We start from the raw sequence: 18065 nt of genomic DNA, 5'->3' as shown, positions 1-18065 counted from the left end.
AGGGGGGACTATTCCCTGAAGCCCCTCCCATTTCCTGTTTCATTGCAGCTGGAGCCTCAGCCATCAGTCAGACTAACAGGAAGCTGTTGAGCAGAGGGCAAGCGAGCCAAAATGGAGCAACTGGAATGCAAATTTTGGCTTTTGATGGCATACATAAACACTATGAAGACAAGGATTTTTATTTTCACTGATTTATAGCATCAAGAACAGAGCCTGGCCCAGTGGGCGACCATGAATACTTGCATAATGAGTGGGTTGTGGTGCTTTTTCCATTACATGCTGTGCTTAGTTGCGTCGGACTCTGGAATGCCATGGACTGCAGTCTGCCAGGCTCCTGTCCATGGGGATTCTCCAGGCAAGAATACTGAAGTGGGTTGCCATGCCCTCCTCCAGGGGCACTTCCCAACCCAGGGATCGAATCCCGGTCTCCCGCATTGCAGGTGGATTCTTCACCATCTGAGCCTCAAACTTCAAAGCTTGGCTGTATTCTGGAATCAGGTATACATGCTGCTGCCATGAGCTCCCTGCAATAAAGGCCAGGTGGAAGAGGACCGGAAAAAGGCCTGGGTTGTGTATGGAACAGAATATTCCCAACACCTGTGGCAAGCTGGGTCTACAAGAATGGGAGGCCTAAGTGGGGTCTCTTTGTTCCTATTGATACCTAGAGCAGAAACTTAATCCTGTCCCACTCCCAGCCCCAAGAACAAGAAGTCAACAGCACCTCAAACTCAGCTGTAGCCTTGAATTCCACACACACACACCAGAAAAGGTTAAGGAATTTTATTTTTTACAAATTAAGACTATGTCGATTTCATATATTTCTGAATCAAAAACACCTTTGTCTTCACAGTATGAGTTAGAGAATGCAGCCTGAGCTGAAAACCAAGGAACTAGAAAAGAAAGTGATAACTACAGTGATTGCTGTATTAAAAACCTGTTAGGCATTTTTTTTTTTAAGTATTTTTTTATATCTTGTCATTCTTGGCACTGTTTCTAAAGAAAAACTCCTTTAATCCCAAGCAAAAAAGCACAAGAGGTGGAGTTCGGCTTCGGATGTAACTCAGATTCTCAGGCCTAGCAGAGAATCAACAAATTTATGGAAAGCTGCTAGTGGGGGGTTGATAGGAAGGAAATCCCTTCTGGTAAACTGTCAAGTGACAGCCTGGGAACAGCAGCTCAATCAGAGAGCAGCATCCTCTGCAGAAGCAAGCCATTCTTCCGGGTGGCATGCCACTCCAGGAACCACACAGCCTGCGAACACAACTGTCTCATGGGGTACGGTGATGTGGTACGCTGCGAACCAGCAGCCACCGGGTCAAACTGTATACTGGTTGTGAACGAGGAAAGCCAAAAATGGTGTCCTACGAGCAATGAGTTTTCAATGGCTCCAGCCCTCCTTAGGCTGAAGCTGTCAACAGCCAAAGCCACAACCATTCCCAAGGTTGCCTGCCCTTCTGGGCCAGCTTGACTGTGGCAGCTCACGGGGAGCAGCTGGTGATCCCCATTAGTACTGCCCCCTACACTTGCAAACAGAAAGTTGCAGGAAATCAGGGGTTTGGTCGCGCGGCCCCTGCCTAAAGGCAGCTACAGATTTCTAGAAACCAGTGAACAGACCAAAACCTAAAAGTGCATCTGTAAAACGGACATTTATCGACTGCCCCAAATCTCTGGCCTGATACTACTTATTAGTGCTCAGGTGGGATAAGACAAAAATGCACCTAAGGACTGTTCTGAATGCTGCCTCCTGAGTCATCACAGCCGGTTCCCCTGGTCTAAACAAAGATGCAGTCAGTGGAGATTTTGCTCTCTCCTGCCTCAAGCGGGTCCTTATCTGGGTTTGTCTGGCAGGATTAGTTACAATCACCCTAGAGGCACAACCATGCCCCTTCCTTATCCTTCCTCTCCTGGGATCCTTAATCATAGTCACCTAATAGAGGCCACTCAGTAATTAAGATAGTGATCAAAAAAAAAAAAAAAACACTGGGACAGTTTGGGAATTTTCCATATCTTGCCATACATAATCAGCCTTTCATAAATGCCTGACAAGAATTTCCCTTAGTACTGAAATCCTCCCATCCCCATGGAAGGAAAGCAGGCAGATTCCCTGAGGATCAGATAAGGGGTTGGGAAGGGAACACACACAAATCCACATTCCTTTTGTGATAGCAAGGCAGAAAGGTGTGTTTGCCAGACCAGCAGAGACTTAAGCAGCTCAGAGGAAGCTCAGCATCCACCAGAAGAGGCTTTCATTTTCCTTGTAGGGGCTGACAGCTCAGATACAATGAGCCCAAGTAACAATGGGACCAGCAGTCTTTCCAGTGGAAAACACACTGCCTAGTCCCACAGGAACTGTGCACAAACCAAACAACGCTGAGGAAGGAAGGGCCGAGGCGTCTTTACCAAACAGTCCGGGTCCACTTGGTGAAGCTTGGCCGGAGAGCGGACTCTTGGAGCTTGCCTCTGCTGCAGACCCCGCTCCTTCTCACGGTGGGCTGGCTGCTTGAGCAGAGGAAGGGGCTAGGGGTGGGGGCTGACAGAAAACGAAAGCGGGGAAAAACCCCAGGAATACGAAGCCAAACTCCAAACTATATTCTGCTAATCAGTTTTTTGGATCAAAAAATTCAAAATAGAGAAAACCACAAAGTACAAAAGCTTTTCTGATGCTTTTCATTATCACAGAACACGCCACCTGTAATGTGTGCAAAGAGGAAATGAGGGGCTGAGGGAGAGGAAGTCAAATTGGGGAAGGCTGGATGGCTGCTTCACTTCTTCTTCTTCTTATCCTAGAAATGGAGGAAAATGACCCAATTAACTTCTGGTGTTGACAGTTAAGCTAAAACTCTTGAGTGAGCCAACAGCTGACTGCCTTTGATTAGGTACAGTTAAGACGGAAGGAGAGAAGCTACTCTGGTGTAGGAGCTAAAGCTTAACCGTCTTCCACTGGCAGTCCCCCAAACTGCCAGACTTGACAAGAATAAAGGCTACGCACTTGCTCCCGCTTCTAACCGACGTGAAGCTAGGCGCGCTGCCTGACCACTCCTGGTACTCACAACCGTGACAGCTCAGATCCCCACCACCAAAAGCTGCAGACTGGCAGTCTATCCTAAAAGAACTAAATGAGAGGCCAAGACCAACTTTCCATTAGGCCTGAGACGGAAACATAAATCCTGGGCGTAAGCCAAGATGCAAAATAATCCAGTCCAGCCAAACTCTTCACTGCACTGGGGTGGAAGCCCAGTGTATAATTACATGAAAGAAAGGCGAGTTCTTTGGACCGAAACTGGGAGGCTGGCTTCGTGCTCAGCCCATTTGCGGCACAGCCGAGACGGGGCCACAAATCCTATCCAGTCGCCAGCACGCACCACTGCTGCACTGTCCCTTGCTCCATTTTAAGTTCTGTGAAGACAGGCTGTGCTTTCAGCTGTTCCCCTACTACTGGAGTGGACAATGCTTGCCCCTCACTAACCCTACCTAGAATACCTCACTTGGGAAAAAAAAATTAGACCAACAAATGGATACAACTGGCCTATTTCTGAAATTATTATCCAAATCCTCTAGGATCTCTTTTTGACTCAAAGCTATCTTTACAGCCTTTAAATTCTTCATATATACTAATTGTTTCTTGCTGCCACTGAAGCGCTTTTCCTTCTGATACTAATCTTGGGGAGACATTTTCTAAAAAAAAAAAACAGAATTGTCTTTACTTGTTCCTTTTTATCCAACAGCTAAAGACTTCTAGTTTAACTCATATTCAGTGGCCTGCCTTACAAGTACCCTGGGCCCACACACAGTGTGAGCAAGCTCTCAGGTCTGAAGGACACACAGATGCTGAGCTCAGGAGCCTGTCTTTCCTCTTCGGGTGGTGCTAACCTTCTCATTCATAGCCAGGATCATCATGAGCTTTCTGAAGAGAGTTATGAAATCCAAGAAGAGGTCAACGCAGTGCCTGAAAGAGAAGAACCAGGTTATAAACTGCACTTTCCATGTGTCTTTATCCACAAGCCCACAGAGGTACAGGGCATAAAAACCTCACCCCAACCCCAAGAGTCAACCTCACCAGCACCCTATCACCAACGAAGTACTCTATTGTCTGAGACCCTCTTTAACTCCATGAAGCCATGGAGCACAGAAAGAAGAAAATTTAGACTGTAGAGGCTTAAGTCTGAACTCTGAACAACCTAGTTGAGACTATGAGAGGATTACATTAAAAAAATATATATATATACACATAACTTTTTCTCACTGTTAATGGTTTAAAGACTACACCAGTATAAAGAGTAAAACGTGGAAGATTCCTCTCCCTCTCGTCTGCCTAGAGGTAACCACTATTCAAAGGATAAGATAATTAACTATCTATCAATAGTCCAACTTTTAAAAATCTGATGTCTTTCAGGAACTGAGAAAGACAATGCTTTCTAATGGATAGTTTCAGAACCCTGGATATTCCATCATGTATACCCCTGGTAGGCTGGCCACATAAGTCAGCCAGTGCCACCTGGTCCACTCTTATTCCTACCAATGTGCAAAGAAAGGTGAGTCAGACAAAAGATCATCCCAGAGATTCAGGAAAGAGCCGCTGAAGAGTAGCCTCCTCCTCCATACTTATTAAAGACCATTTTCACACTCACCAGATATAATCTTTATCTCCATTTTCAGCCTTTTCAATAATGAGTTGAGTATCAAAAAGGACAAAGCCACACATGACCACCAGCCCCATATACAGGTTTGCCTGGCAAAAGAAGAATGAGACGTTACCATGCGGTAGACATTGTAGAGAAAAACAGCCATACCTCTCTCTGGTCCTTGGTCACTTCAAAGTACATCAAACACTAACCCTACAGACGTAAACATTCACGAAAACTGAAGCCCACAATGAAGACCATATTACCTTCCCAAGCACAATTCTGCACTTATTTTTTTTAGGTCACTGAAAGAGCTTTGATCGTTTTAACAAGAAGCCACTGCTGGACTGGTTTTAGAAAAATGACTTCTGGGCAAACCATCATCTCCACTGCAATGCCCAACCCCTGTTCAGTCTGTACTTTGACCTGGAGCAGAAGGCTCCACTCTGAAAGGGTGAGCGGGGAGGCTTCAAGAGCACTGCCCATGAAGATAAGAGTTGTGGCGGATTCCTAGCCTATCCTGGTTTTAGGAGATTAAACAAGGAAAAAGAAACACGAGGTAAATGGGGACTGGAAAGTTATATGCAAATCTCACCTGGAAAAGCCAAACAGATCCAAAGAAAAGGTTCCCCAGGGAAGACAAGAGCATGAGGCTCATGGCCGACATCAAGATACCTAGAAGGGAAGACAAAAACCACTTTGAGAAAAGCTAACACAAAGTTCAGCAATCTCATTAAAGCCATTCTTTACTTTTTCCCCCAAAACAAAGGCTTTCATTCTCAACCCAACAGTTACAAGTTGGAGGGAGGGAAAGGGTCCCAGGGAGAATTTTGGCTAAAGCAGAGATCCTCTCCCTGTTTTCCAGCTCATACATACCTCCTAGAAAGAGGTAGCTACGGCGCCTGGCATAGAGTGCACTCAGGGTGAAGCAGGTGAAGATCATTGCTGTGCCCATGAAGGCAGTGGGAAGGATGCTGTTAAAGGAAAAGGCCATTATATCAAGGGCTACAGGTATATAACCTTTGTTTAGAAGGTATCTTCATTAAGGTAGAAAGACCTAAGACACTACTAACATAGTTACCTGGGGTTGATGGCAATGCACAAGTCCAGAGCAGGGCCCAGGCCAACTCCTAGAAAACAAAAAGCCCCAGAACATAACATAAACACCAATTCCTGAAGGATTAATCAATAGCATGGGCATGCCTACAGTCCTAGAAAACAAAACATGTGGAGTAAGATAATTCAGTCTCCCTCCCTTCCATCCTCAACTGTTTTCCAGAGAACATATACTTGACTAAGTTATTTATGGACAGAGCTGCAAAACCAAGTCCTTGGCTGAAAATCATGGATGACACGGAAGGAACAGAGATTAGAAGAAATGAAGCAGGGAGTTCAAACACTGTCAAGCTAAACTGTAAGGCTGAAAAATTCTGAAGAGCAGTGATGTGAGACTGTAATGTGGGCCAGATCGAGAATCAGAATAGAAGAAAAGGATAAAGAGCAAAGTCGTGAAAAGTGGCCAACAACCTGTAGTCATGCAGACTGACTCCCTGTGTAGCAGAAAAGGCCAGACCGGTTCTGCAGGTGGACACTTGCCAATAGGAGGGAAACCTGTCCCAGCTCCAACACTTCCTCTACTCTGGCCATGCCCTCTCCTTCTGCTCATCCCACCTCTTAACACTTTCAAAATCCAGCTTTTCCTGATCTAAAAATCTAATCTCTAAATCCCTTCCTTTCTACAACTTCTTCAACACTGTACAGATTAGACGCACTCAGAACAAGTTGTATTAACTCAAATGTTGCTCTGTGAGTATTTTTACTATGTAGCTTGAACTGTTTTCCTTAATGATTATTCTAGAAGAGCTGTGCTTGTACTTCTTTTCTTGAGAATCAGCAAAGTGCCCTGTAGGATGAATCTTGATGTACAGCTTTAATGAACTGTCTGCAAGATTCAGAACAGATGCTCCTACGAAAGTGGCCAGCATTGAGTCCTTAATTCATTAAGTCAGATTCTTGGGCCGCTGTTTAGTCCCATGTCCACTGTTAACAAGTCATGCTACCTAAGCTCTTAAACTTCATTCATTCAAGTACATGAATGCTTATTTTTGGATACAAGAGTAGAAGTCATAGTCACGAGTCACAAACAGCTTACCCTCTGGATGGGGGAGCAAGATGCACTTATATGAAATAAGAAAGTAATACAAGGCACACTCAAATACAAGACAGGATAATACAGTGTGCCAGCTGGGATGCATCAGAATACATACATATCTTGGGCCTTGGTCTAAAGAGATACTAAAATATAGTGTCGCGCCCTCAAAAATCAGAGCCATCCCAAACATACCTGTAAGGAAAGCAAATCCAGCCAGAAGTCCCAGTCTTTTTTGCTCAGTTTCATGGCTATGAGGTGTTGCCATCAGCCAAATCATCAACCCCAAAGAGCCCAAGGCAGAGAGCAGGCCAGCCTGTCAGATCCAGAATCAATAATTAAATACTTGAAACTATCAAATTTATCTTACAGGAGACTTTATTGGATTAAAATATTCACCTGAACTTCCTAATATTTGATCTTAACCTGGAGGCAGTGGAAAAGGCAGTGAAGGCAGAGGAGAAAAACCAAAAGCCTTGTGGGACAGGCTTAGGACCATGACGGCTGCTGGAGGCAGTCCATCCACTATAACTACCCAAGTCAAATTATGAGTCTTGCCCAAGAAACAGAAAAGATGAATCAAAATTGACAGGTGCTTAAAGAACATTTCAATCTGCAGAATTAAGTAGGAATGACCTCTTTTTGATCCCTTTAAAACACATACACAAATATACAGAGAGAGAGAGAACTGAATGACTGTGTACTCATGTACCCCAAAACTCATGTTTACATCCCAATCCCCAATGTAATGGTATTTGGAGGTGGAATCTTCAGAAAGTGATTAGGTCACAAGTGTGGAGCTTTTTTGAAGGGAGATTAATGATCTTATAAAAGATTCCAGAGAGCTCCTTTGCCCCTTCTACTATGTGGGGACACAGAAGGTGGCCGCTTACACAGGAAGCAAGCCCTCACCACACAACAAATCTGCCCGTGCTTTGACCATGGAATTCCCAAACTGTGAGAGATGTTTCTTGTTTAAACCACCCAATTTATGGTATTCTGTTATAGCAGCGTGAATGAACTGAGACAGAGTAAGAACCAAAATGTTAAGAGTTATTTTAGGGTGACGGGATTACAGGGTTTTATATTTCCTTCTTATAACGAATCTGTTTTCTAAATTCTCTATGGTGAACATGTATTAGTTTAAGAAAAAAAAAATTTAAAGCAAATGGGACAAGTAACAGGCAATAGAGACAGAAAAAAATAATTAAAGATGTATGCAGACACCAAAGTTCCTTCCTTCTCTTAAAGGTAGAGTCGATCCTCAGTGTTCGCAGTAGTTATGTTCTGCACAGTCACTGTGAGCAATGAATCAGTGATACCCAACAAATGCTCCTGGAGGAAATGAAGGTGTAATTCTTTCGAGCGTCTTGTCAACGTTTTTATCAACTGGCCTAAATAAAATACAAAACCTTACTGAATGTGTGTTTTCTGGTTAAAGACACTTGGGTATGTAGTACTGACTCTTTAACACAACTCGTGCTCAGCAGCACTGTAATTCATGCCTGAACAAAGTTTATCTAACACACGTATTTTCTCTAGAAGGCACATCACAGTATTGCATTGAGCAATACCAGACATTTGAGCGTTATGCTTGGGGCCATTTTAAACATCAAAATCACCAACAAAAATGATAAAAATGCAAAAAATGTGGCACTAAATAGACTATGAAAAGGACACTTGTTGACAGTATGAGAGCTTGAAAGAAGGCAGTATTCTTTGCTCAATCTCAGCTAGAACATGGTGCAGCGGACAACTCAAATTTTCTGCCACTCTGTGTATGGCTGTAAAAGTCCACAAAAGCACCACAAAGGTTGATTTTAGAGTTACAAATGAATCTTGGCAAGTAGGTGAATTCACAAATATGGAATCCACAAATAATGAGGATGACTGTGTCTCACTTAAAAAAGCCAACACGACCAGAAACCAAAAGGGCCACTGTTGCCTAAAAGGTACAATGTTTTGGTCTAAACTCGAAGGATCAAAGCTCTATCTTTGAGTGTCCAAAGTAATTTTTCACACAGCTTCTGCCAGGAGATGCCTGAGCATTGGGGTGTCTGAGCATGCCACTCCCCAGCTGTGGCAAATGCCAACATAAGTACATCTCCATATTTACACTAAAAAGGACAACTCTGAAAGGGACCAGTCTTGATTAGTGAGCCTCACACTTTCTGGTTTTTCCTCAACTGTTCCTTTTATTGATGCTAGCCAAACTCAAACTCTCCCTCAACAAAGGAAAATGAGTTGTATCATAGAATAAAATGCACCAAGTCCTTAAAGGTCTCAACCCTGTCTCTCCTGGAAATTAAACATACAATCAGTGTTTTGTATCCAAGTACTCCACAGTCATTCAGGCAAAAAGAGGAAGAATGGAAGAACAGATAAAAAGGTTACTGTGCAAAGTCACCCCAGCATGCATGTCAAGTCTCTACTCAGTGGGTGGGGGCCTCGTACGTCAGCAGCTCGGCATTCAGTGTCAGGGTCAAGACATCCTGTTTTCAGTACCTAGAGAGGGCATAACTGCCAGAAAAAGTAAATGGCTCTGCATGTCCTGATTCATGACTGGTTTTGGCTGGGCTTCCCTGATAGCTCAGTTAGTAAGACCCCTGTTCGATTCCTGGGTTGGGAAGATCTACTGGAGAAGAGATAGGCTACCCATTCCAGTCTTCTTGGGCTTCCCTTGTGGCTCAGCTGGTAAAGAATCCACCTGCAATACGGGAGACCTGGGTTTGATCCCTGGGTTGGGAAGATCCCCTGCCGAAGAGAAAGGTTACCCACTCCAGTATTCTGGCCTGGAGAAAGTCCAATGCGACAGACATGACTGAATGACTTTCACTTGGCTGGGTGCAGATCCCAAACTACTGAAAAAGACTACGGAGAGACACAGGCTTGTACCACCCTGCTGAGCTAGTTTCTTCCTAATGCAATTTATGCCACAGCAACTAGAGAAGAAAACTGCTCTTACCTGAATGAAATGGGTGACCACATGGATATAGGCCCCCGCAGCCGCCACAAACATACAGAGAGCAAAACTGGCATAAACCTTCTTCAGGTGCTGCTGTGTCGAGGGGGTTCTAGGAAAAAAGGTTAATAATGGCCATCACTCCAGGACCAATCTATTCTCTAAGCTAAGGATAATTTTCCTTCTTCTCAGGGAATATATGAAAGTTTTAATACAATAAAGAAAGAACAGAAAATCTTAAATTCTGAGGAAGGCCCCACCGCCCAGAATTAACAATTGGTACCCAAACTATAATAACTAACTGGCTTTCAGTGACCACACAGCAGCCCTTAAGGGTTTGGATGCTTTTATCAGAGCCTCTGGACTCTAGCAAAGTTAATGTTAGTTCATATATGCAAAAGTTAATACAACAGGAAAAGGAAAAGAAAAAAGACATAAAAGGAAACATAAAAGGAAGCACAGTCAAAGTCAAAGCACTTACATGTGGGAAAATTTAAAGAGTGCATCAAAGTTGATCTTCCGATCAAATATATTCATGATGCTAGTGTCTGTGGGACACAGCCTCCGCTCTGTGAAATCAAGGATATAAAAAAAGTTATCCGAAAGATACAGGGACACACAAAATAACAAACAACTTTCTTTTGATTTTTTTTAAATTTATTTACTTTTTACTGAAGGATAATTCCTTTACAGAATTTTGTTGTTTTCTGTCAAACCTCAACATGAATCAGCCACAGGTATTTGTTATGAAAAACAGCAACATACGAGTTTGGAAAAATGAAAGTTATCTGAAAATCCCACTGCCCTAACACAACCATTTTCATTTTTACATATTTCCTTCTAGAATACATTCGCAATCATATGCAACCAGTTTAAAGGGGACAAACTCATCTGCTGCCCAAACTGTTTCATTACCAGCAATCGATTTCCATTTTTTCATTAGGTAACTTGCCCTTTAAAAGACATTCTGTTTCTTGGAGAAACAAAGAAGGAAACTTTTTTTGTTACAATCCCCAAACTAACTTCCTGAGGAATCCTGGGCCATCCTTAAGAGTTCACAGGCACTGCTACCATTTGTTCCCTGAGGTTCTCTCTCACAAATGAAAACAACTACAATGGCGGGCTTGCTTCCTGATTTCCCCTTTCCTTTCTCACCGGAATCCCTACTCACCTCAATAGCACCTTCAGTTTTGTTCTTAAGGATGGACACAGTGAGAAGCTCCAGAACCTACTAAAGCCATTCCCCTCACCTCTAAGTCACGGGACTCTGGCCCTCTTGATCGAGATGGTGCAATGATTGCAGGCTGTTGCACGGCCAACCACAGCCTTCCATAACCATGATGAATACACCCTCTAGAGAACACATTTATAGGATGGCAGAATCCAGCATCTGGAAAGTGTCTTTGATTAAAGCTTCCATTAAGTGCCCTAATGACATCCCTAGACAGAACTTGCAACAGCACTGAAGCAACCTGCAGAGCCAAGTTTCTCTTACAACAAAGCTCGAGTGCCTCTTGCTTCCAATTTCAAGAGTTAAAGGTGGGGATGGGGAGGGCGGTTAAATCCTCAAACACCCTGGAGGTTGTTAGTCAGAAAGGGGCAACATTCTGTAACCAGACCCCACTGAGTGGAAATTGTGGGACGGGAGAATGGCAGTTTGCTTTTTGGCATTTCCCAGGGGGTACTCTCTCTCTTAAAACTGCTGATGGAAAAACCAAAGTCATCAAAGGTTGTTAAGATAGGGAAGGAGGTGTCAAATAAGAATTTCTCCATGATTTAGTGTCTTGTGAATTAAAATCATTAAAAAATTAATTAATTAAATAAAACTAGTTTTTCGCCATTACTATCAACTCTAAGTTTTTTTAAATCAACTCTAAAATTTAAGTGAAATATGTAATTATCAGATTTTCTAGATGCAAAGGTAAACAGCAATTATAGTAGCAACTTTATGGGGAAAATGCAATAAAGTAAACATTTAATAAATATGACAAGGTGTATATGACAACTTCAGAACTGTTAAAATCAGAGGGGAAAAAAGTTAGGACTTTGAATCAAGGAAACATATGACAGTTTCCTCTTGGTCTGTTCCAAACAGACACTAACACACAGACAAGTAATGAGTTAAAACTGTTCTTACAAGTTTTGCCAGACAGACTAAACGCACCAGTTTTCAATCTTAGCCTTAACTACCTGTGCTCAGAAGCATAGAGAAGAGATACCCACATTCAGTGGTTCCTGTGTAAACTCAGCTGAACAAGATTAAATTGCATTCATAACTCAAAAATAGCAGCTCCCATACCAGAAGTATTTTCAGTCCCAGGAACAGTCAGTTCTCAGCCCAGCTTGAAGTATTCAGAACCATTAACCAAGTAACTCAGTTAACATTCCAGAGGGCCCCCACAGTTAAGTGAAAATCTTTGTTTAAAGATTTGCTTTTAGAAAAGTACAAAGAATTCCCTGGAAGTCTGGTGGGACTCCATGCTTTCACTGCCAAGGGCCCAGGTTCAGGCCCTGGTCAGGAAGCTAGGATCCTGCAGGCCGAGCAGCTCAATCAAAATAGATAAATAAATAAATAAAATGTAAAAGCACATTAAAATAATTTTTATGTTATGTGTATTTTACCAAAATAAAGGAGAAAAGTATACTGCAAGTATCTAAAAAGGTACTCAATAAAGGATTTCCCCTAACATACATTGAAACCCATTACAGAATGGATACCAGCATTGGTTTGTCTCACTCTGGACCCCAACTCGTACACAGTTCTACACTCCGATCTGAAACAGTAAAGTGGACAATGCCTCTGAGACTCATGGGAAATTTGCCTGCACTGCATTTGTAAATGAGAAGTAAATGTTCAAGTGTTAATCATAACTAAATTTCTTTAATTTAGAGACTCATTTTATGCTTTCATCCTTAGAAAGGCAGAATACCAAAACTTGTCAAAATTGGTCACGCATACATTGCTAAAGCTTTATTGGAAGTGTGGTTTCCCAGGCCGGCCTCTCTGCCAGAGGCACCCAAAAACATTGCATAGTTCTACCAAGAAAGAAAAACTTAAGTGAACACATTGCTTTGAGTCGGTATTCATGAGATCTGCTTTGGTTTGAGGAAGGAAGGGCAGCAGGGGCAGGCAGAGGGAGACAGGAGTCAGATAGTCTGATCAAAGAACACCTATGTCTTCTCACATACTGTTAAATCTCCTGTTTTATTTTAAGCATCTCCCTTAACCTGTCCTAAAACATAACAGCCAAGCCTTATATTTAAAAAAAAAAAAATTCTCCTCAATCTTATTCTAACACATATTAAGTACAATGCAAATGAAACATGGCCAAGCGGCCAAAAGCTATGCAAAACAATCATGCATTTAGCATTCATTAAAAAAAAAAAAAAATCCTTGCCTTTGAAAAAGAAAAGCTTGCTGACTTTTGGAGCCAGCACAGAAGCTGCCTCAGTGTATACAATTTAACAACATTAAACCAATTAAGTCAAAGAAACATTGGTCACACATTGATTTAAACATTCAGTGTGTGAATTATATGGTTCTTCATTCCTGTTGTAGTACACATCCAAAAGGATCTGATTGATACTTAAGAAAAATCTCATGTTAAAAAAACAAGTGGGGGGGGGGTGGAGCAGTAATTTTGTTAGCAGTTCTTCCTACTAAATAGCTTGTAGACTCTGTACAACCATGTCCCTGGAACAGTGGTTAACATGGCCAGCTGCCTCTGAACCCTGGCTACTTCCTTAGCTGTATAATGCAGCAAGTTTCTGGCACTTAACGTCACTGTGCTTCAGTTTCCTCTTTTGTAAAATAGTAACACTTAATATTCCCTACTTCATAGGAATGAGGACTAAGCAAGAGAATACAAATAAAGCGCTCAGAGTAGTGCTTTTTTGGTAAGACCAGCTCAATATGTTAACCATTGTTGTTACTAGTGTAATTCATTCCTCTCAGGTCCTCAGGGCATGACTTCCCCTTTTTTTTTTTTTTTTTTAATTTGTTTAGAATCATTTAACAGATGTTCCAAATACACCCTTCACAGGGCTACAGGTGGTGGGTTTCCCTTTTTTAAAAGTCTAGTTTTAGAAGACATTTATCTTAGACCTAATTTATATACACTCTGTATTTTACTTAAAAAAATATATTATCCAATAACTAACTATATCCTGAAGGCTTAACAGTTACACAATGAGAGAGTAAAATTAAATGGGAGGAGGGGAGAGTCTAGGAAAATTATAAACTGGAATTGAAAGGAACCTGGTTAAGCTAACTACCGATTAAAAGGTTTAAATGGCATGTCTCTCTGCTGGTACATTTACACTGTCTCTCCTGTCCCCCAGGACCACAAAGGTGTTTTGAGACAGCCTAATAACCACTAAGTGATCGTCTGATGTGGAAAAGAATTTGATGAAGTAAATGGTTATTTATTAGCTTGATGTTTTCCTTGCCACCCTTAGGAGGCAGGTCAGTCTGGTTTCAGGAAATCCAAGAAATTCTGTCTCGGCTAGGGCTGAGCTTTGATTGTCCTAGATTTGGATTCCAGATGTCCCAGCCCATCCCTTAACTTGGACCAAAATTCCTGGATCAGGTAACACTGCATCTCTAGGAGGCTGCCTCAGAACCTAACAAGTAACTGGAGATGGAATGCCTATTGCCTTCAATAAATTATTTTTTTGCATCAAGCTGACACTACTAAATCTCCCTCACTAAAGCACAATTGTTTGACAGACACTGAATCGCCTTAAGAAGGTCTCAAAGTCCTAAATGCATAATCATCCTCCAGTATAAACCAGCAATCCCTCCCCAATAAAACCATATTTAGCCCAAGTGAGAGCAGGCATAGATTAGGACAAACGGCACACTCACTCAACCCTCATTCCTAAAGCTCTTTTTTCCCCAAGTGTTTTGGATTCCAGTTAACTGTGCAGGAACTTTTCTCACACATTTTGTTGTAATCACTTTAAGAACCTGCATGTGATTCATCTCGCTATCCCCCACACTTAAATCTCCAGAGTAAATCTAGATGCTACTATCTAATGAAGCGTTGCAACCACACATCAAGATTTCTCAGCTGGCTCAGAGAGGAACTTACCTTAAAGGGTCATTCAAGTGGCCCTAAAAGCCAGTCTACAGTTTTTCTCTCCTTGGTTTGAATACTGTTTTTGAAAACAAAAATGTGTATGTGTTATATAAAAGCTACTCCCTACAATTCGGTTAGTAACTCTAGAGGAGAGCAAGGTGGAGTGAAAGACATTTCTACCAGTTTCTACATCCAAAGTAGCAAAGAAAAATTTAGCAAGATAACGCATCAAGAGAATATTCAGTGTTTTCCCAGAGCAGACTAATACCCTTGGGTAGTTTATGAAACAAAGTGAAACTCTTCAGGCCAGTAACGGTACCTCCTGTAACAATACCACTGACTGCATTTATATAAAACTTTACAACTTTCAAAGCGTTGTATTATGTACATTATCCCCTTTGATCATTATACACATGAAGAAAGGACAAAAATGATTAGTACCTCTCTAAAGATTAGACAGTTCAAAAAAGTAACATAATAGTATCATGAGCACTGGATTTGAAGTTACAAGTCCTGCCATATTCTACCACATAACTTTGGGGAAATCACTTTACCTAAGGTCATCTAGGCTTCCTCATCTGTGAGAGGACGACGATTAACACCTTCCCTATCAAGCTCACTGAATGCCAATTAGAAAATCTCTGTGAAATTACTGTAAAGTGTTAAACACTACAGTGGACATTAAACAGACAGTACTGCTGACAAACGTCAGAAAGTTAAACAGTGGAGCCAGGACCGGTTAGGTAAACTCTAGTGCTCTTATACTATTACACCCGACAGCAGAAAAGCAAGTTTTCCCTAAAGCAGTTTCAGCTGCTGGTCGAGAGAAGTTGTAAAACAACTATGACAACAAACATATCCCGATTCCTCTTACACTTTTCTCTGTATTTTTCAGCATTTCTACAGTAAATATGAACCATACACATATGTCAGGAAAAAACCTGGAAATGGCTGACCAAATATCTGGATTAATTTTACCTTTCCTATTCTTTAGGAGAGTGAGACTTCAGTGGATCAACAGGGGAGAAGGGAGAGAGAAGGAAAGAAAGAGGGTACTAAGCCAGGTTTCCACAACAAAATAATGGAAAAGGGAAACACTGAATCCAAGTTACAGAGTGCACTTCTCAAGGCTTCAACCATTCTGACTCCACTGGAGGAAAATGGCAGAAAATCTAAATGTCAACACTCTTGAAGCCAGGACAGAAAAAAACATTAGACGAGGAAAAAGAAAACACCGAAGAGAATAAGTCAAGTCATTACAGAAAGGTGTTTGCAGAAGCCATAAGAAATGTGGTTATAAAATTTTTATCTTTCCTGAACTTAATTCTTAAACTACACATTCAACCAAAAGATAAACTTGAAATAAATAAGTAACTAGAAAAGCCCATTTGCCGTTAACCTTTAACCTCGAAATTTCTGTCTATGTTTCAGGCACAGTCAGCTCTTCTGCATGATTAGACATTCACAACTGAACTATTGCTGGAACAGAGTCTCAAGTTCAGTAAGGTTTTTGTTGTTGTTTGGTCAATGAAAGGCTGATGAAGCAGGCAACGCAACCTGGGCAGGCACAGGGCTGCAATTCCTCACTTAATAAATACACAAAAATACCACAGCTCCAGCAAGTAGGTCCAAGGGGAAAAAACAAAACAAAACTGCCCGATGACGCTTTCCTGAGCGAACTTTGAGAAAGACGCCCACAAGGCCCAGGACCAGCAAAGCCAAACCCACCTCACCTGTCCAAAGGTAACCAATCAGATCAGAGCGGGGCTGCCCAGTGGGGCTGGCAAACCAGGACTAGCCCTGGTCTCTCCTCACCTCCCACCTCTGCTGTTGGCTTCCAAGTAACTAAGGCGCCTCCCATGTCACAGAAGAGTGTGGCATCACCCGTCCCGCCGTGACAGGGCAGCCTGTCGGACCAGGTACTCCGGAGTCCAAGCCCCAGCCCCTCACCCACAGGCGGCCTAGCCAGAGGCCTCCCAGGAGGCCAGCAATCGGTCGGGAGGGGTTGGGATGACCACAAGCCCGTAAGGTTTCGCTTTCATTCTCCTCCGAAGGAAGGGGTGTGTGTGGGGGGCGGGGAAACGCGCCCCGAATTCAAGGAATCGAGGCTAGGCCTAGGCAGTTTACACTTGGGCGGAGCAGAAGGAGGGACGCGGCCTGGGCGGGGCAGGAAGGCCAAGAAAGGGGCCTTCGATAACATTTACGCGCAGAATCCCCGCCTCGACGCCGCGCAAAGACCCAGCAACCTTGCCCCCCGCCTCTGCCCTGCTACGGTACAGTGGCGCATGCGCCATTGTAGTTCCCTCGCTTCCCTCTCCGCCTAGCTTTCCGGAGTCCAGCGGCCGAGCAAGGCCCAGTTCCCCCAGGATGCAGTCCGTCCGAAAACGGTGACTACTTCCACTCTTTCTCAGGCAATAACTGCTAACCTTCTTTCCATTTCTCACTCCCAGCCTGCGCACTCCTAGCTTCAGACATACCTTCTAACCCGCCTCTCGGGAGCCCACACAGCTCTTCTAACACCGGATGTGCTTCTGACTCTCCCAGGGTCCGCTCCAGACTCTTTACCTTGCGTCCCCGCCCCTCGAGGGAAGCCCCGCCTCCGTATTCGGCCTAAGACCAGTCCTCATTGGTCGTTGACTGCACTTCTGCCCTTCTATTGGTTGTACGTGCATAAACAACGACTACTTACTTCAGAGCTATTTGCTTAACTCCCTTGTCGATCAGGACTCTAGCCGCCAACCAGCGTCGTTGCAAAAGACCTCCACCTTCTTCCTGCATAGTAAGGAAGGGTCGCGGTCCAAAGCCGCCTCTAGTGGACAAAGGGAAGAGAGGCAGGCCCCACCCAAAACACAGGGCAACTAATGCAGCCTGCAAAACGCGTGAGGTAGCGCTGCAAAAGTGTCAGGATTCTGGTTTTAGGCTTGTCATGTAATGTTAAAGGGGGAAACAGATTCAGAGAACACATAGAAAAACGCTGTCACAAGGGCCAATTTACCGTGAATCTAGTGAAGCTTAAACTTCAGAACACCTATGGAGGCTCAGTGAATTCTCCAGGAACGCGAGGAAGAATTAACAGCCCCAATCCTGCATCGGACGCACGAGCCCACCCTGAAAGTCCCTCTCTGAGCCTTAATGGTGGATCTGGGGTCGTGGGCGGGGCCAGCGGGCTGCCAGGACCACCTCCCTGTCCACCTTGCTTCGGGGAGGTGGATATTGTTAGTCCGATGGGTGGGAGGGGAACGAGGGTGGCT

The 18065-nt window shown here is 43.2% G+C and overlaps 1 protein-coding gene across 1 annotated transcript; it reads right to left on the bottom strand.

Annotated features, from left to right (window-relative positions):
- Positions 1-2586: 2586 nt before the first annotated feature.
- Positions 2587-17443, bottom strand: TMBIM6 (transmembrane BAX inhibitor motif containing 6). Its single transcript, XM_055583087.1, has 10 exons — positions 17292-17443; positions 10215-10302; positions 9737-9845; positions 6967-7087; positions 5704-5752; positions 5499-5596; positions 5218-5297; positions 4629-4729; positions 3871-3946; positions 2587-2783 (listed from the first exon to the last, which is right to left on the bottom strand). The coding sequence occupies exons 2-10, from the start codon at positions 10268-10270 to the stop codon at positions 2763-2765; spliced, it is 711 nt and encodes a 236-aa protein (XP_055439062.1). The 5' UTR covers positions 10271-10302; positions 17292-17443; the 3' UTR covers positions 2587-2762.
- Between the last annotated feature and the right edge of the window lie 622 nt (positions 17444-18065).

The sequence above is a fragment of the Bubalus kerabau genome, chromosome 1, assembly GCF_029407905.1.
Source record: "Bubalus kerabau isolate K-KA32 ecotype Philippines breed swamp buffalo chromosome 1, PCC_UOA_SB_1v2, whole genome shotgun sequence".
In the NCBI taxonomy this organism is placed as follows: Eukaryota; Metazoa; Chordata; class Mammalia; order Artiodactyla; family Bovidae; genus Bubalus; species Bubalus kerabau.
Note: the sequence above shows the minus strand (reverse complement) of the source record. Positions and strands in the feature narration are given on the sequence as shown.

What these genes read in the sequence shown, in the direction of transcription:
- TMBIM6 (XM_055583087.1), bottom strand. Translation starts at nt 10,270, where the DNA reads ATGAATATATTTGATCGGAAGATCAACTTTGATGCACTCTTTAAATTT. An exon ending in TGGTCACCCATTTCATTCAG is followed by an intron (nt 7,088 to 9,736) that starts GTAAGAGCAGTT and finishes TGGATCTGACAG; the next exon opens with GCTGGCCTGCTCTCTGCCTT. An exon ending in TAGCTACCTCTTTCTAGGAG is followed by an intron (nt 5,298 to 5,498) that starts GTATGTATGAGC and finishes CTTCCCTTCTAG; the next exon opens with GTATCTTGATGTCGGCCATG.